Source organism: Schistocerca cancellata, chromosome 9 (genome assembly GCF_023864275.1).
Source record: "Schistocerca cancellata isolate TAMUIC-IGC-003103 chromosome 9, iqSchCanc2.1, whole genome shotgun sequence".
Taxonomy (NCBI): domain Eukaryota; kingdom Metazoa; phylum Arthropoda; class Insecta; order Orthoptera; family Acrididae; genus Schistocerca; species Schistocerca cancellata.
Genome location: NC_064634.1, coordinates 409,908,173 through 409,925,513, shown reverse-complemented (window position 1 = coordinate 409,925,513; position 17,341 = coordinate 409,908,173). Strand labels below are relative to the sequence as shown.

General features: G+C 40.9%; 1 protein-coding gene across 1 annotated transcript in view; it reads left to right on the top strand.

Moving 5' to 3' along the window:
- The window catches only part of LOC126100489 (uncharacterized), a 38,212-nt gene extending 29,301 nt beyond the window's left edge, over nucleotides 1-8,911 (top strand). The window contains exon 3 of the mRNA XM_049911097.1: nucleotides 7,918-8,911. Coding sequence (XP_049767054.1) covers nucleotides 7,918-8,083 — 166 coding nt within the window. The 3' untranslated portion in view covers nucleotides 8,084-8,911. The remainder of the gene's footprint in view (nucleotides 1-7,917) is intronic.
- Nucleotides 8,912-17,341: the final 8,430 nt, after the last annotated feature.

Here is a 17,341-nt window from a genome sequence, read left to right as displayed (position 1 = left end):
GATTGCTACAATTTTGCCTCTACTATGAGGGAGCTAGATCATGCTCTCACTTCATCTTGATCCTCCACCTCAGGGCCAGACATTGTTCACATTTAGATGTTGCAGCACCATTCTCTCGTGGGCAAGCATTTTCTGCTTCATACATATACAACCACATCTGGTTAGAGGTCACGTTTCCCAGACGTTGGTGTGAAGCCACTGTCATACCCTTACCTAAGCCCGGTAAGGACAAACATCTTTGTTCTAGCTACCTCCATATTTCTCTCATCAACTGTGTTTACAAGGTGATGGAACATATGATTCATGCCCAGCTAGTATGGTGGCTTTAGTCTCGTAATTTACTAGCCACTGCACGGTGTGGATTTCGAGTGCGCAGCTCTGCAGTTCACCATCTCGTCACTTTGACCACCGACGCCACGAACGGTTTTCTTCCGAAATCACAGACTGTCCGTGTTTTTTGATTTAGGAAAGTGTACAACACCTGCTGAAGGACTGGTATCCTCCGTACTCTCTACATGTGGGGCTTCAGTGGCTGCATATCCCATTTCATTCAGGAATGTTTAGAAGACCGAGTTCTCAAGGTACAGAGAGGCTTTGCCTTGTTGAACACCTGTATCCAGGAAAACTGTGTGCCTCAGGGTCCTGTGCTGAGTGTCGTCCTCTTTGCTATTGCCATTAATCTTATAATGGCCTGTCTCCCACTGGGCATCTCCGGTTCCTTTTTCCTTGACGATTTTGCCATCTCATGCAGTTCTCCACAGACTTGCATCATTTATGTCTCGATAGTCTTCACTCATGAAGCATCGACAGTGGTTTTCGCTTTTCCACTGATTTCCAACTGATTTCACTTTTCCACGGATTTAACAAAAACAACACGCAGGGTGTCGACTGCATTTTACATTTTATCCATCATAGCAATATGGAGAAAGACATTTAATTTTTAGTTCAGCACATCTTGGGCCTGTTACTCTTCCATTCGTTGAAACTACAAAATTCCTGGGACCAGGCTCGATAGGAAACTTTCTTGGTCCTCCCACATTTCTTACTTGGCAGCCCGCTGTATGCTGTCCTTCAGTGTCCTACATGTCCTCAGTGGTACTTCATGGGGAGCAGATCAAACCCCCCCTCCTCCATTTGTACTGGTCCCTTGTCCGTTCAAAATTAGACTATGGCTGTTTTGTTTATGCATCTGTACATCCGTCCCTTTTACGCCATCTCAGTGCTGTCCACCATTGTGACATCCATTTGGCCACTGGCGCCTTTTACACTAGCCCGGTTGAGAGTCTGCATACAGAAGCTGCTGAACTACTGCTGTCCTACTGCTGTGATTATCTCCTCAGCAGATCTGCATGCCGTGCGGTGCAAAGGGTCCAAGAAAGCTGTCACTTGCTCAGTCTTGATGGAGCCACTGTGATGTTTATGCAGGTTCCTAGTCATGTCGGTCTGGCAGGAAATGAGGCCACTGACGCTGCTGCCAACGCTGCAGTCCTCGTACCTCAGCCTGCTAGTTCTTATATTACCTTCGATGATCTCTGTGATGCTGTTTGTCAGCAGGTGGTGTCACTTTGGCATCACCAATGGTCCTCCCTTCATGGGAACAAGCTCCAGGTTATTAAGCCTCTCCCAGCGGCTTGTACGATCTCCTCTTGGACTCTTGCCGTGAGGAGATCATTTTAGCTAGGCTGCTTATCAGGCACCGACTTTTTAGCCATCGCAATTTCTTAAGTGGTGCAACCCCGCCACTTTTTGCCCATTGCACCCAACCCTTGAAAGTCCGCCATTTCCTGATGAAATACCTTTTTTTTTTTTTTTTTTTGCCGTCTGAGTTATCGGTGGGTTTAACAAATGACTCAGCACATCCATTTCTATATGATTTTATAGGCCTTTCTCCATGTCGCTGTTTTTAGCTGTCTTCTCTTCCGTCAATTGAGATTAATGTGTAGTTGTTTTTGACTCCTCTCTCTGTCTTTGTGTTCTATAGTTTTGACATGGGCGCATATGACCCTAGTTGTTTTTGTGCCCTAAAACAAAACAAAGAAACAAACAACTCTCCTTTCATTCATCTTTTCAGTGATATGGGGGTTAAATTGGGCAATTCTCTTTGGGTTTCCCTTGGTAAAGGAACATTTCAGAACAGATGTAAGCATTCAGCTTTTGCTTTGCTACCCTCAGTTTCATTTCCTGTCTCAGTTGCAAGTGACTGGACACTAACTTTGGTGCTACTACCAGAATTTGGGTTTTGTCAAATATCATTGGAGAATATTCTGCTACAGTAGTCATTGAGGGCATCATGCATTGCTCTCTTGACAGTCAAAAGCCTTTCATTGAGCATCTTTCTGTCTGTAGTCATATGCTTTGTTTTATACCTATTATGCAGTAACTTCTGTTTAAGTAGTAGTTTCTGTGCAGTGACTGTCTACCATGAGGCCCTTCCCAATATGAAGTTTTCTGCTGTGTACATATCTGTCTAGTGTGTGTTCAATTATTCTTTTAAACTTGAGCCGTAGTTCCTCCACATGCTCCTGCCATACGCTGAAAGTTTCAAATTCCTCATTCAGATACGACTTTCTGTCTTTTTGTCTACTTCACTGAACCTTTATACTTGTTTTGGATATAATAGAGGGAAACATTCCATGTGGGAAAAATATATCTAAAAACAAAGATGATGTGACTTACCAAACGAAAGTGCTGGCAGGTCGATAGACACACAAACAAACACAAACATACACACAAAATTCAAGCTTTCGCAACCAATGGTTGCTTCATCAGGAAAGAGGGAAGGAGAGGGAAAGACGAAAGGATGTGGGTTTTAAGGGAGGGGGTAAGGAGTCATTCCAATCCCGGGAGCGGAAAGACTTACCTTAGGGGGGAAAAAAGGACAGGTACACACTCGCACACACACCCATATCCAACCGCACATACACAGACACAAGCAGACATTTGTTTTAGTGGAGTTGCTGAGCCATGATAGGCACAAGAAGAAGATTCACACAATTATAGCTTTCTGCCATTAAGGCATTTGTCAACAATAGACACACATACACACAGGCCCACACACACTCACACAGATGCAACTTGCACACACGTCAGCAGTCTCAGACAACTGAAACCACCAAACCTCTAATATTGTTACATTCCATCCTGGATTTAACATTGTTTGTTTTCTACTTGTTTTAGTTTCATTTTTACTTTGGTAATCTTCGTTACTACAACTGCGCCTTGGTCATTGATACCTGTTTTGACGTGGGCATCCTCAAACAGGTCAGGCCTGTTTGTTGCCATTAGATCTAATATACAAGGCGTCTCGTGAAAGATGCCCAGTAGGGGTTCGCGGGTCACACGGCATGGCCACCGACTACCACCAACTCATCTGCCAGCCACTGCCTTGCCCAGCTCTTGGACACTAATCTGCCAGCTGTGCTCACACTTCCCCTGAGTTAAGCAAAAACAATGTCACCATCTGATTAACATTAAGCTTACCTTTATTTAAGACAGGTGCTCAAAATGATGTCCCTCTGTGGTAAGAGCAGCCTGATATCTCCTGAACACATTAGCAAACACACTATTAATTTCACCTACCGAAATCTGGGAAATGACTAGCCAAACCATGTCTTCCAACTTGTTGAGTGTTTGGTGATTAGTTGTTCTTGTCTTTTAACATTCCTCGAAGATAAAAATCACACAGATTTAGATCCAGAGAACGAAGAGGCCAGTCAACTATCCTATTATCAAAAACACTTCGTACTGCAGTCTTTGAGACATTGGTGACTTGTGGTGTTGCATTGTCCTGCATGAGGTAACCATATATCCCTTCATTAGGTGTTCTCGAAAAAAAGGATGCAGTATATTGTTTACATACCTGTCAGAACATATTGTTTTGTGGAAAAAGATTGGTCCAGTAATTCATCTTGCACTAACTGCACACCATACTCCTGTTTTCGCATCATGCAGAGGTTGCTGATATAATTCAGGAGGATTCATAGAGCTCCAACATCGATTATTCTGAGAATAGAAGCCATGCTTCATGAGGAAAATAGCATCTCAGGATCAACTTCCGTATCGTGCACAGGTTGTAACAGCCAGCTGCAATAACAATATCAAGCAACAGTATCTGAGTTCCTCAGTTGATGCCCTTCCATTATTTTGTATGGTTTCAATTTCAGTTTGTGCGCAGCTCTGCGCATTATTGAATCATTGGGAGCACTCACACAGGGAAATTTTTGTATGAATTCAAGCAGTCATTCCACATACGGTTCTGGTTTTACATAGTTCAATCCAAGAAACATTCATAGATCCTTCATGTATAACATACCAAATGGAAACTCGACAGGAAATTCAAAGCAAAACACTCGAACACTCCGTCACACAGTGAAGACCCGCATGGTATTTCTGTCAGAGGACCGGGCCCAGCAACATACGGGCAGGGAAAGTCCTTGACTCGGTGCAGTTGCAGTAATGATGTTCAGCAACAATATTTGAAACGCATAAACTTGTCAAAAAGAAAACTCCAAAGGAAGCACCAGTACACTCAGTCGCACAGTGTAGGGGGCACACGCACGGTATTGGTGTCTGAGAACTATGCATAGCTACAACCAGTAGACACAGCGGCAACAGCTGACAAACACACTCATGACAAGCAGACCACTCCAAGGCCTCGTTCATGAGACACCTTGTATTTCGATCACGAGTGGGGTTCTGAACGACTTGTTCTAGGTGGTTTTCAGAGAAGGCATTTAGTAATGTTTCGCAAGATATTTTACCACACCCACCACTAACAAAATTGCAATTTTCCTAGTTGATTGTTGGATGATTAAAGTCTCCACCGACGGTTACAGTATGATTGGGGAATTATATACAAGCCAACTGAGGTTTTCTGTAAAGATTTCGGGTACATCAGGAGGTGAGTCTGGTGGACAATAAAAGGATCCAGTTACCATTTTATGCTCACCCCTGCTACTGAAGGTTGCCCAAACAATCTTGCATGCAGCTTCAATTTCTGTTGGATTTTAGTTTCTTATCTACTGTAACAAATACACCACCTCCATTTCCCTTCCACTTAGCTTTTTGATATACATGTAAACTTTCCCCAAAAATCTCACTGCTATCAGTTTCAGGTTTCGGTGAGTTTTCTGTAGCTATTATTATGTGAGTTTCACTGCTTTTCAAGAGCATGTCAAACCTAAGCATTTTGTTGTGAATGCTTCAGTACGTAACTACTAGAATTTTAACACTCTCACCTGTGCGGTGCATGCTTTAGGCTCTTGCACTTATATTTCTGGGTCCCTACAGCTGTTGTTATCTGACCAGGATGGAAAGTCACATAATCTAAAAAGCCCTTGTGTGCACCCCACACACAGTCAGCTACCTGAGTCCCAGATTCTGATGTGCAGTGCACACCTGACCCATTTAGGCGGACCATACAGTTCTCAAATCTATGGCGCACATCTAGGAAGTTGCAGTCTAGCTTCTCACAGAACTTTCAAAGTCTCTGGTTCTCTCCTTGCACTCGAATCAACACCAAAGAGCCACAATCAGTTCTGGGAACAATGCTGCAAATTGTGAACTTCATTGAAACTCCATGCCAAAGGCTAGTGTTCTCAACCTTCTGTCAGTTGTTTGAATGACCCAAGAAAGACCTTGGAGCCCAGATGACAAGCACCATCTGTTCCAACATGTGCCGCAATCTGCAGTTAGTTGCACTGTTGCCTCAGTAGCTGCTGCAGTAGTCTCTTCAACGTGCTGAGTGAGATCCATGGCATACACAGTGAGTGCACATGGTGTCCTTTCCTGTCCCTTGCTGTCATTTCCTGTTAGTTAGGGGTATAGTCATTCGTTGTATATTTGAACTGCCAATGATTAACAGATATCTGCCCTTTTGTGTGTGCCGCCTCCTGATGCTGAACAAAACAAGTTTCCCCAAAACAGGTGAACTGAGTCCCATAGGCTCAGCTTTAGTTTCAGTGAGAGACGGCACCTCAAATTTGTTGGTTAGGGGGATCGGTACAGCACCCCGAGTCCTCCGTGGTCCCCATCCACCCTGTACAGGACGCCTAAATCTACCATTGACACACTACTCGTAGTCAATTGGACGAGTAATGACAGTTCCTGTACGTTCTGCAAAGGAGACAGGATCCACAGGAGAGGATAGCACATGATGTACCTTTGGTAAGGTATCACAGGTACATGACTCTCAGAAGCTCTTCCAACACACTGATTCTCAGCAACTGCCAGCCATTTGACTGTGGTCAGGGCAGTTTCCAGCTGCATATGAATGTCAACCAACTCATGCTGTATTCGAGAACAGAGTACAATGTGGGATTGCGTTTTGGGTGGCGCAATGTAGTATAAGACAGTGAACAAATAATTTTAAATTAAGCCAACTGATTGTGCTTTAATCTGTTGAGTTATTAAATTGCTAAATCACAAATGCTGATTTACTATGAATTATATTATCACAGAACGGTAGTAACTTCCAAAAATTCTTTAAAATGTATGTTTATTTGCATTGATATACACTGAAACTTGGGGAAATCTACTGTGTGGCAGTAACTGTGCATCACAAACCTTGGTGTGTTATGAAATAAGTTACCCACAACACTTGTACCAGAAAGTTTTTGTCAATATAGAAAAAATGTGAAACAACCCAGCTTAACTTACTGGGTTGATTTATTTTAACAATATCTAGGTTTTTCTCAACCATGCAGATGCATGCCCAAAAGATGATGGAATAATCTACACACAGATAATAATTTAAAAAACTCAAGTTATAAGATGATTATACAAATTGCAGGAAGTGTTTGAAAGTACATGGTACAGAACCCAGTCATCTGTTGGTACCAAACCTATACTTTGCATTTGTTTAGTGGTGAAACTACATTGTCCCCTTTCTTGCTCAGCCTTTTTTAGTGGCCAGCAAAGTAGCTTTACTAAATACCCCTGTTTCTTAGGCAAATGGGATGGTACTGAAAGGATCAAGATAGGTCAAGAATATACTAACACATAAGAAAAGCTTTGGAGGCTGGAGAGAGGAATGTTTTGCACAGTTACCTCGTGGACCCAGAAAAGAAAACCAGTTACCACCTCTTCAAATTAAGTTAGGCCTAAGCAAACCATTTGTGAGGACAATTGCATCTATGCATTCATAGAAACTTGTTTTGGAAGATGAGAGGATGGAGAATCCAAGTAATATGAGTCAGTAGGAAAGCCCCATTTGCAGTTGAGTGTCTTGTGCGCACAATGTTATTGTGCCATGGGCTATCTACTTTGCTCCTGGCCACAGTTTTATGGTGGTGTTCATTCATTTGGGTGGTCATGGCTGCACCAGAGCAATCTCACAAGTGCCACATTCCTGTTCTGTCCCCTTACATTCTCTCCCACCTACCATTGCCTTCCCATTTTTTTTGGTGAAGTGTATATCTCCATGCATTCTTCACAGACATGATTAATGCTGGTTTTGTGTACAAACATTGTTACTTGTAAGTAATTGCTTAATTCAGAGGCACATGTTGTGACAGGCATTCAATATATCTATTTTTCTGACAGCTACATTCCATTGTTTTATACATCACAGTCCAAAAGCCTCAATATTGTGCCTCCTTTAAGTGTCAATTTCTAGCATGTCGGGGAAGATATCCATTATGCAAGATTTATCTGTGAAGTAGTGTCATAATTCCTGTTTTCATCTTTGAAATTTCAAGTTGTGGACAATTTTAATTTAGCACATATCATTTCCTGGCTGTTGATGATCATGCATCAGTGATTGTGCTGAGTCACTGATCTCTGAGAGCAAGATTTTTGTGCATTTTTCTGATGACTGTGAAACATTTGGTACATGCCATTATTTTCATAAGATAAACGTGCTATTAGAGACTCACAACACCGCATGTAATATTAGATCAACTTTGTATATTGTTTCAGTAAAGCTTGCTGCAATTCAGCAGTGATTCACGTGCCAGCGGGAGCGTTGTGTAGATCAAAACGATGTCGATACTCGACTGTGGAGAATGTGTGCTGTCATGGCAGTTGCAAGATGGAGTACCATGAAAACATCAGTGCAGCTGCCCAACATAGGATGTGTTACTGAGATAATTTTTGAGAAAAAGTCTGCTTTTATTTCTTGCTGAATTTGTCAACTGTGTGACTATTGGCAGCTATAATTATTATTAATGTTTTCATTTGTACACATTATTATGATTTATATTTCTGTCATATTCTGAGAACTTTGGTAGTTGATTAGTTCATGTATAATTTTAAAGCAGTTTCATGTATGGAACTGTAAAATATTTTTCAATGTTTTGTTTGTCCCTCTATACACCATTATAATAAGAATTTATATATTTTGATTGATCAAGTTCAACTTTATGACAGTGAAAAGAACTATGCTTCATTGTGGTAACTATTTTCTAGAGTTCTATTTACAAGATAAATTAGGAATTACGTTTTTCTCTTCAATCCATGTTGCATGTTTGATGTAGAATAATGTAGAAGGCTTTTCTAAATTCTTTGCTAAAATGTCAGTTGCTTATGTTTTAGTTCTTGTTCTCTGGCAAACACAAAAATTAGTTAGCCATGTTCACATAAGTTATATGCTATTGTATATAGATTTGTATTTTCCATCTATTCTTTCAGAACTGATTGATTGACACTTTCATTTGACCACTGGAACCTTTTTCTATATATAAATTTAACTAGTGAAATACTTTGTGGTTGTAAATCTCTTCACCTTCAAAGTGTGCCGTGTAAAATGGTAGCCTTAATCAACTGATAGTTCAATTATTTCTGTTCATCACATTTTGGTTTTAACTGCATTAGCAGATAGTTTTCAGTTGTTACCTATATACTACATCAAAGACTGTTGTATGCCAAAGTTTTTAATAATCCTGAATAGTTACAATGTATGTAGATTACATTAAATATCTGTTTAAATGTAAAATTTATGTCTTTTTCAATACAGATGAGTCACTGACTTTCCTGTAGGTTGGTTAAATAGCAGAATACTGCTTTGAGATAGGTAGTAAACAAATTCCCCATTTCATGGCTTTGTGGAAGGTAGTGAACTCCCAAGAGCTGATGTAATTTATCCGTTATATCCAGAGTGGTGCTGTATGGAGATGCTTTTAAATGTCTTATTAAAAGTGTTGGTTTGAAGGTAGACGCCGGCCGGGGTGGCCAAGTGGTTCTAGGTGCTTCAGTCTGGAACCGTGCGACCGCTACAGTCGCAGGTTCGAATCCTGCCTTGGGCATGGATGTGTGTGATGTCCTTAGGTTAGTTAGGTTTAAGTAGTTCTAAGTTCTAGGAGACTGATGACCTCAGTTGTTAAGTCCCATAGTGCTCAGAGCCATTTGAACCATTTGAAGATAGACTATGGAAGTATGCGTGGTTACCTTGTTTGTGGGCCACACATGGAGAGTAACACCGGTACTTAAGTAGTATCTGCTGCTCACCAAACAAATGAACTAAGCTAATCCTTCCAAATGCCACAGCTACTTCCAACTGCTCTCCACGTCATAACCATGTGAAAGTTCCAAGGGAAAGGCCTATTCCACGCGTTTACCTAGCACATTCATGTCACTAGGATATTCAATGACAGGTGCATTAGTTTAAAGAAAGGTTTGTTATGGACGAAACTAGTTAGTTCCACAAACACAGCTTACCCTTTTATGGAGAACTTTGAAGATATTGCCTTGAGCATAGCTCCAGCAAAGCATAATTGTAATTCACCATTACGTTTGTTACATGGCTGCATGAATCTAAAAAAGCAATTGGGATTTTGGAACAGCAAACATAGCTATGTAAAGTTCACCTCCTTGTTGTCATCCTCCACTGAAAGATCAGTACAGTTCTCAGCCATATTGTGTACAAGAAACAGATCCATACTGACTTATCTGCAAGTGTTTGGTCAGTGAAATTCAGCAAAGAAGCATAAGATTTTTGGAGGCTTTAATGAACTAAATAAAAGCTTTCTCAGATGCTGAGACTCATTCACAAAATGTAAGCCACATACAAGTTCTTGAAACATTCTACATTTACTACCAGGTTATTAGACTATTCACATAAGGTGTGCAAGCGGAATATATCTCCCTCCAAGTCCAAGAATGTTGCGTTTTTTAGCTCAGTGATGGGAAATATTATCTAGCTTTTCTATGAAAGGTGATATGACTCAAAACTCACAACATATTCTGGGTGGGCAAAAAAATAAATATTTATAAGACTGATGCAGAGATGACACTCATTAATGAACAGAACTACCCACACAGAAAAGTAATTTTGGTGCATCAGTCAGTCCAGTCATGTATCTGCTTGCGTATTTCCCACGTGCTCTCTTGCGTATTTCCCACATGCTCTTTCAAGAGTACTTTGCTGTGTTCTTTCATTTGAGTTTGTGAGTGGAGATGACATGTTTATTGACCAGTTATATGCAAAACACAATGAAACAGCACATGCTCATTTTAAAGTATTAAGTATAATTTGTTCAAAATTCATGCAGAACTGTTTGTGTAAGAGTTTAGGCAAAATCTCATGAAAAGGGCTCTGTAGCAAATAAACTGTGATGTTTATTAACAAGGGTCAGTCTCTCATCAACCTTATTGTGGATTAGTTTTATTTTTTCTACCTTGTATAACATACCTTGTCATTGTGGCTCTGGTTACATTTGAAAATAGGATATACTCTATGACATGCACTTCAGAAAATGGCCACAGCAGAAGACACTTTATGAAAGTGATACGGAATCGAATTTCAAGACACTTATGTGGTTGTACAAGGAAATGGTCTCTGACATAGCATAATGAATTGGGTGATTAAATTCAGTGTCAGAAAACACCATCAATAACAACAGCTTGCATTTTAGAGGAATTCCAGATGTGCCAGTCATTGTGAGATTAAAACTTGCTTGGCATAATCACACAACATTGCCTTGTTGCAGGACTGAGCATCAGTGATATCACAGACAGCAGCATGGCTCTGTAAGGGTGAGACCATATGTGGCACAGCAGACAGTTATCTCTTACCAAAACCAAGAAGTATTTGGTCAAATACCGGACAGTGGTGGAAATCACATTGTCATCAGTTGAAACACTGTGCAGCACGAGTCAAGTAGGTACACGCGAACAGCTGCTGCAGACCTAGTTCACTTGTAGAGATGAAGTCAGGTAATAGCAAATGACAATGTGTCTGCCACTGGGCAACCTTATATTTGACAAACTGCCTGTCTCAAATACTTTGCTGATATCTGTCTGATAATTTCTCTGATATGTTGCCAGTACAAGTGCCTGGCATTGTAAAAGTCTCTCCCTCCATTGATGATGGTGGACTGGAGTCAAGCTCACTGTCACAGATTACCACACCAATGTCCAAGGGCTTTTCTGTGGTCATTTCCGGTGCATGTCTCCCATTGCTGACTGCAACGGTTGTTCACTGCAGTGTGGGAATCCATTATGCATTCACCTGGAGTCTTTCTTCTTTCTTATTGAACATATTGTCATGTTTATGTATTTACATAGCTTCTGTGAGCAAGGTGTGATAACTCTTGTCTACAGAAAGAACTTCTGACAGGAAAGTTTTTGCTGCAGAGAAGAGTTATTACACTTGCTTGTCAGGGTCTGGTACTGCTGGAAGGTGAAAAGTGAATTTGCCATTAGAATGATGAGCAGAAGTGTGATAGTGAATGTGGTATTGGAAATTTGTCAGATAGCCCATTGATGAAGGCTATAAGCTCTGCCTTAACTCCAAAAAGGGACAAACAATGTTGACCTTATATTTCCTTGTTATGGACATTCACATGACTGACCTGCAATATCGGTGATGTTCCTGCAGCAGGTGACATCGGCAATGTGGATGATGTTAAACATAGATAAATTGTGCTGTCCATTTGATTGGGATTACCAAATCTCTGCCCCCCTTGAACTGAGATGTAGGGCTGTTGCAGGGGAGGGTGGCATGAGTGGTGGCTGAGGGATGACATGATGGAAGGCTCCAGGGAACCATCTAGTTTGTTGGCAATGATGATTCTAGATTCAGAGTGTCTTGTGTAGAGACTTCTGTTTAGTGGAAGTGACCCTGGGGGACATGGTGATCCTGGTGATTTATCTGTGAAGCCAGGTCATTGTCCATGGACATGCCCCTCAGCTCTGTGACTATAAGTTGAGATATATACGATGTAGTTGTGGTGGTGGACAGGCCAACAAGGAAGGCCATTAACCAAGTTGCTGCTACTGGAGTTGATTGTTGTGTCAGAGCGGCATCCCACATTTTATAAACACCACCATGTGGCACCAGGGCTGTTCTGGCACAGACCTCTGGATCCGTCTCAGATGTGGTCCAAATGAGTGTAGGCTCATGTTCTGGTGCAGTTGTGGCTGTGTCTGCTTCATGTACCAGGGACGGAAGCTTGAGATCCAGAGGTGCCCTGTGAGGGCACACATGAAGGAGTGCCACCTGGCTTCAACCACTGATGGGGGGTGGACCTGTAAGAAGCTGGGAAGGTCTTTGGTGCTGAACATGATTTAGCAGACCCTAAGGCTTTTAATATTCACACTTTGAAAGTGCAAACAGACCGTTCTCTTAGCCCGTTTGAGGCTGATTAGAAAGGAAGTGTGGTAAAATGATATGTTCCATTGCTGGTTCAAAATCTTTTGGCTTTGGTTGTTGTGAGTTGGGTACCGTTGTCTGCCACAAATGTGCAGGGCTCCTGCTGTGGCTGCTATTGTCTGCTATAGGCAGCCAATATATGGCAAGTTGGAGTAGTAGTCCACAACAGTTAACTACATGGATCCTGAGAAAGTGCCCGTGCAGTCAATTCCAAAGCTGTGTCATTGAGAGAATGGCTGGTGTGCCTTGAAATCCCCCAGTAGTTTTAATGCAGGAGTTGGAGCACCTGACATTGCTGGGAGGGTTTATGGACCTGTTAAATAAGCTGGTTGCACCTAGATGTCATAGCGGTGTCCCGGTAATTTATAGGGAATCTGTGAATCAATTGCTCAAGTTGGCTGCCTAACTGGGGGGAAAAAAAAACTGTGCCCTCGTGGTCAAATTCAGGGTCTGGATCCTGTGGGAGGCGAGAAAGTGGAGTATTGGAAATTTGTCAGATAGCTCATTGATGAAGCCAATGTGCTAAGTGCTCTGCCTTAGGTCCAAAAAGAGATGAACATTTTAAGTTTTGGGATAAAATCAAATTTGAACTGTTTAAAAAGAAATTTGTGGTCACAAAATATGGTCAGTACTTCATTTTCAATCTGTGAGTAATGTTCTTGAGCTGGAGTAACGTCTTGGAACACAATTGACCTCTCCATACCAGCTTCAGCTTATGAGAGAGTACATCTCAAATGCCATGTGGGGATGCAGCTGCTGCCGGTACTAACAGCAAGTAGATCTGGTAAGTCACCAGACAGGATGTAACTTCTAGAAAGCTAGAGGGCAGTGTTCTGATCATTAAAAAAGGATTGTTTTCACAGAGATGATCTAATAGGTGGTCTTCGGAGACTGCTTTGAGAATAATTTGTGCATATTAGTTCACTTTGCCAATAAACACTTGGAGGTCATGTTCTGGTCTGAAGACCCTCTTCACTGACAGCATTGCCAGATAAGTAGCATATGTCTGATATAAAGTGCATTTGAAAAGTTACACATAAGGTATTTGTGTGCAAACTGCAGAAACGAGATGTGATTGGCCTAATGTTCTGTTATACAACAAATGACGAATGTATCAGTGAGATAACTCACTTGATACAGAATTCTTACTTTAGTCTGTTCAAGGAATGTTTGGAACATGGTGAATACACTAGGCACACCAAAAGGCAACCTGTAATATTGATACCATGGTGCAGTGTGTTCAATTCAAAAATTTTGCTAGAGCCTTTGTCAAGAGACAACTATAAATTTACCTCCACTAGATCAATTTAAATAAGTTTTTCTACTGATTGTGTAGAAGAAATTCATCAGCCTCCTCTTTAATGGCCATATCAGGCAAACTTTGCAAAATCTCAGACCTGTTCTTGACTCCAAGGCAATGAGAGTGAAAGGTGACTGCCTTCCCCAAACCTGCTTCAAACAATGGTGCAGATTGCGTACAAAGCATATCAATAGCTGCACAGTGCACTGGAGTGCATTTGATGATGTAGGGAAAAATGAATATGCATCAAGACCAAACATATTTCCAACTGAGGGCTCAGCTCCAACTAAAGATGACATTTTGAGACATCTGATTAGAAGGGACTGTCAGTTGCACATGATCTGAAAATTGGTAGCTTACGGTGACAGTGTGCCCACAACTTTGGATTTTGCTGAGTGAGGGTGTGCCCATACTAAAGTGTGTAAATTAGTTACCGTATTTACTCGAATCTAAGCCGCACTTTTTTTCCGGTTTTCGTAATCCAAAAAACCGCCTGCGGCTTAGAATCGAGTGCAAAGCAAGCAGAAGTTATGAAAAATGTCGGTACATGCCGCCACAACTAACTTCTGTCGCCGAATATATGTAGCGCTACGAAGGCATGTTTTGTAGGCACAAGGATAAATACTGGCGCCAAAATCTCAGCGTCAGTAAATAAATTTAAAAAAAAAAGTGGAAGAAGAGTTTTTTTTTCTCCGCCGCGAGTTTCGACCACTGCATTTTCATACATTATCCAACGAAGTAAATACAAATTCCGTATTGTTCATCTTCGAATGTAGCACAATTTCAGTGTACTACGAAAATCTGACTGGCAAGACTGTTTGGGATGTTTGTCAATATGGCCAACTCTACGTTCCGAATTTTTTCCTATCTGTGAGAAGAGATGGTTGCTAATAGGAACCTGATGAAATTTGAATCATATACAGTATTCTCTTCACCATAAGAATTATACGAATATAAACATTTTGCCATGTATTCTTTCGTGTTTGCTGCTATCTCATTTAAATCCTGTCTGCCTAATAAACTACGAAACTAGAGTGAGACAACAGCAAACGCGGAAGAATATACGTATCGTGTCATGTTTATATTCGTATTATTCTTATGCCTAATAGTGATACAGTCAGAAATGAAGCACGGCAAGTGACTAGATTTTTAAATCTAAAATGACTAATTTCTGTGCAGAATTTGATGTAATAAAGAAGCGACCGCAAAGATTTTCAAACGGAGAAAAATTTTCGCCTAACTTTCGTTCAGAACATGTTCTATCATACGCAGTCTATTATTTGATTCTTGTTGATCATTATCAAAGAAAGCAGCAGTGTAAGTAACAACAAATTGCGGTCTCTTGCCATTGTTTCGCTAATGAGACGATTCCTCTTTTTTTTTTTTTTTTTAATTGTACGCGGCGGTAGCGCGCACAAAAGCAAGCCGAGCCGCGACAGGCCGTAAACACGCACTATCAGAATGCGACAAACAATGCATGACACAGTGCAGTAATGCATTTTCAGCTTAAGAGTGACGCAAACACCTATAACAAAGAAAACGGCAATTATCAGATCAAAGCAAAATAAGCAATCGATTCAAACCAGACGAAGCACGTGAAAAAGGAAGGGCACCAGTATAAATACGGACGGAGTGCCTGACGCATAGCAATGGCTACGTGGTAAAGCTTAACTGCTAAGCTTAGACTCGAACCAAACTACTGTAGCTGTATCGTCATTCATTCGACCTAAATTGTGTCTCATATTACAATGGACAAACTTTGTTTCGATTTGGAGGTGCGGTCTAAAACTTTTCTCTCCCCTTGAATTTCGAGTCTCAAATTTCAGGTGCGGCTTAGATTCGGGAAATTTTTTTTTCTTTTATTTCGAGTCTCATTTTTCAGGTGCGGCTTAGATTCGAGTGCGGCTTAGATTCGAGTAAATACGGTAATGGCTGAGAAAGGTGGGTGTTATTGAATAGTCACAGAAATTTTTTGCACTGTTTCATGTAACATTTTGTGCAGTGCAAGCACATTATCACTGCCTGAAATGTTCATCTGACTCAGTGGGGGATGATGTCCGCTGCCTGCTGTACAGCATACTTTTGCAAAGTGACTTCTGTACAAATGCTGATAATGCTTGTATTCATAAGGTGGACATTCCCATCTCTGATTCAAGAAAAAAACAGTCATGACCACTTGCACTTGAAAACAAAGTGGATCACCACAAACAATGCCTGGTACTAATCCAGGATTGTGCTGGGAGCTGGGTAGTGGCCCGGTCTTTTTTAAAAAATCCTGTTACAAAGAAACATCTGTACTATATCACTACAGCTGCGGGCACATGTGAAATATTAAAGTCCACTAAAAAAAATTTGTTGCTCTACTTGTGATATATTGAATACACATACAGCTCTTTTCAGCCATGGAGAGATCAGACTGTATTAAAGCTTGTCTGTGGGTATTAAAGCTTGTCTGTGGATCTCTTTATCCAGGACTGAGTGAATCACTATAGCATGTATCAACTTTTCGCATAAATAGGATTTGCCAAAAACATACACACACACACGAATTTTCTAAACAGCTCCTGCAAAACTGCTATCCAAGAAACGTAACTTGGAGCATCTGACTTGCGATATAAGAATTCTATCATTGTGCTACAACATGTATTATGCTAGAAAAATAATTAGATGATAAAGAGACTGTCAGAGGATAGTAACAGATGGATCAGACAATGGGGCCTACTTTCGGAATAAGTAAAGTAATTGTGGATTTGTAGACAGCAAAAAGGCCCAGTGGTGATCCTGATATTTGATATAAATTACTTTGAAGTACAGTTGGAGGCATTTTTTATGTACTTCCCAGTCTTCTTGAGCTTCATTAAATGGCTGAAATGCCAGGATGACTGGCAGAATCTGTGGTTACTGCAAAGTCGTGGACTACTTAAGTGCTTGAACATTCCTGATGCTGGTTTAGCTGTTACTGCCAAAGTTCTAGAAATTTTTCGTGCTTGGTAGTGCCTGCTGAATCAAAGATGGGACCACGTTGTTGCCAATGTTGTAATCCTGACTTTAGGACCAAAAACATTTCTTGAACACAAATAAACTTATGTAATAGATTAAAATTGTCTATTAGTCCTGAAACCAAACAAAAATAGTTCTTGTTGGGAAATAATATAAGCCATAGTTCCACATGGAAATTAATATGCAGTAGTTCCTGACTGAAATTCGTGGTAGCCCAAGCACTACTCTTTCTCTATGCACATATGTAATATTGTCACGTTATAACCACAACCCACTCCAAATCCAAAAGCAGGTCATCAGTGAAGTGCAGTACTTAGTGCTGAAAGCACATTTATTATAGAGACCAACTTACAGACAGAACAGAACTGACTCCTTCATAGGGTGCTAGTGTATGTGCAAACATCGGACATTGTAGGAAATGGAAACAATACAAATACAAAAAAAATTGAGAA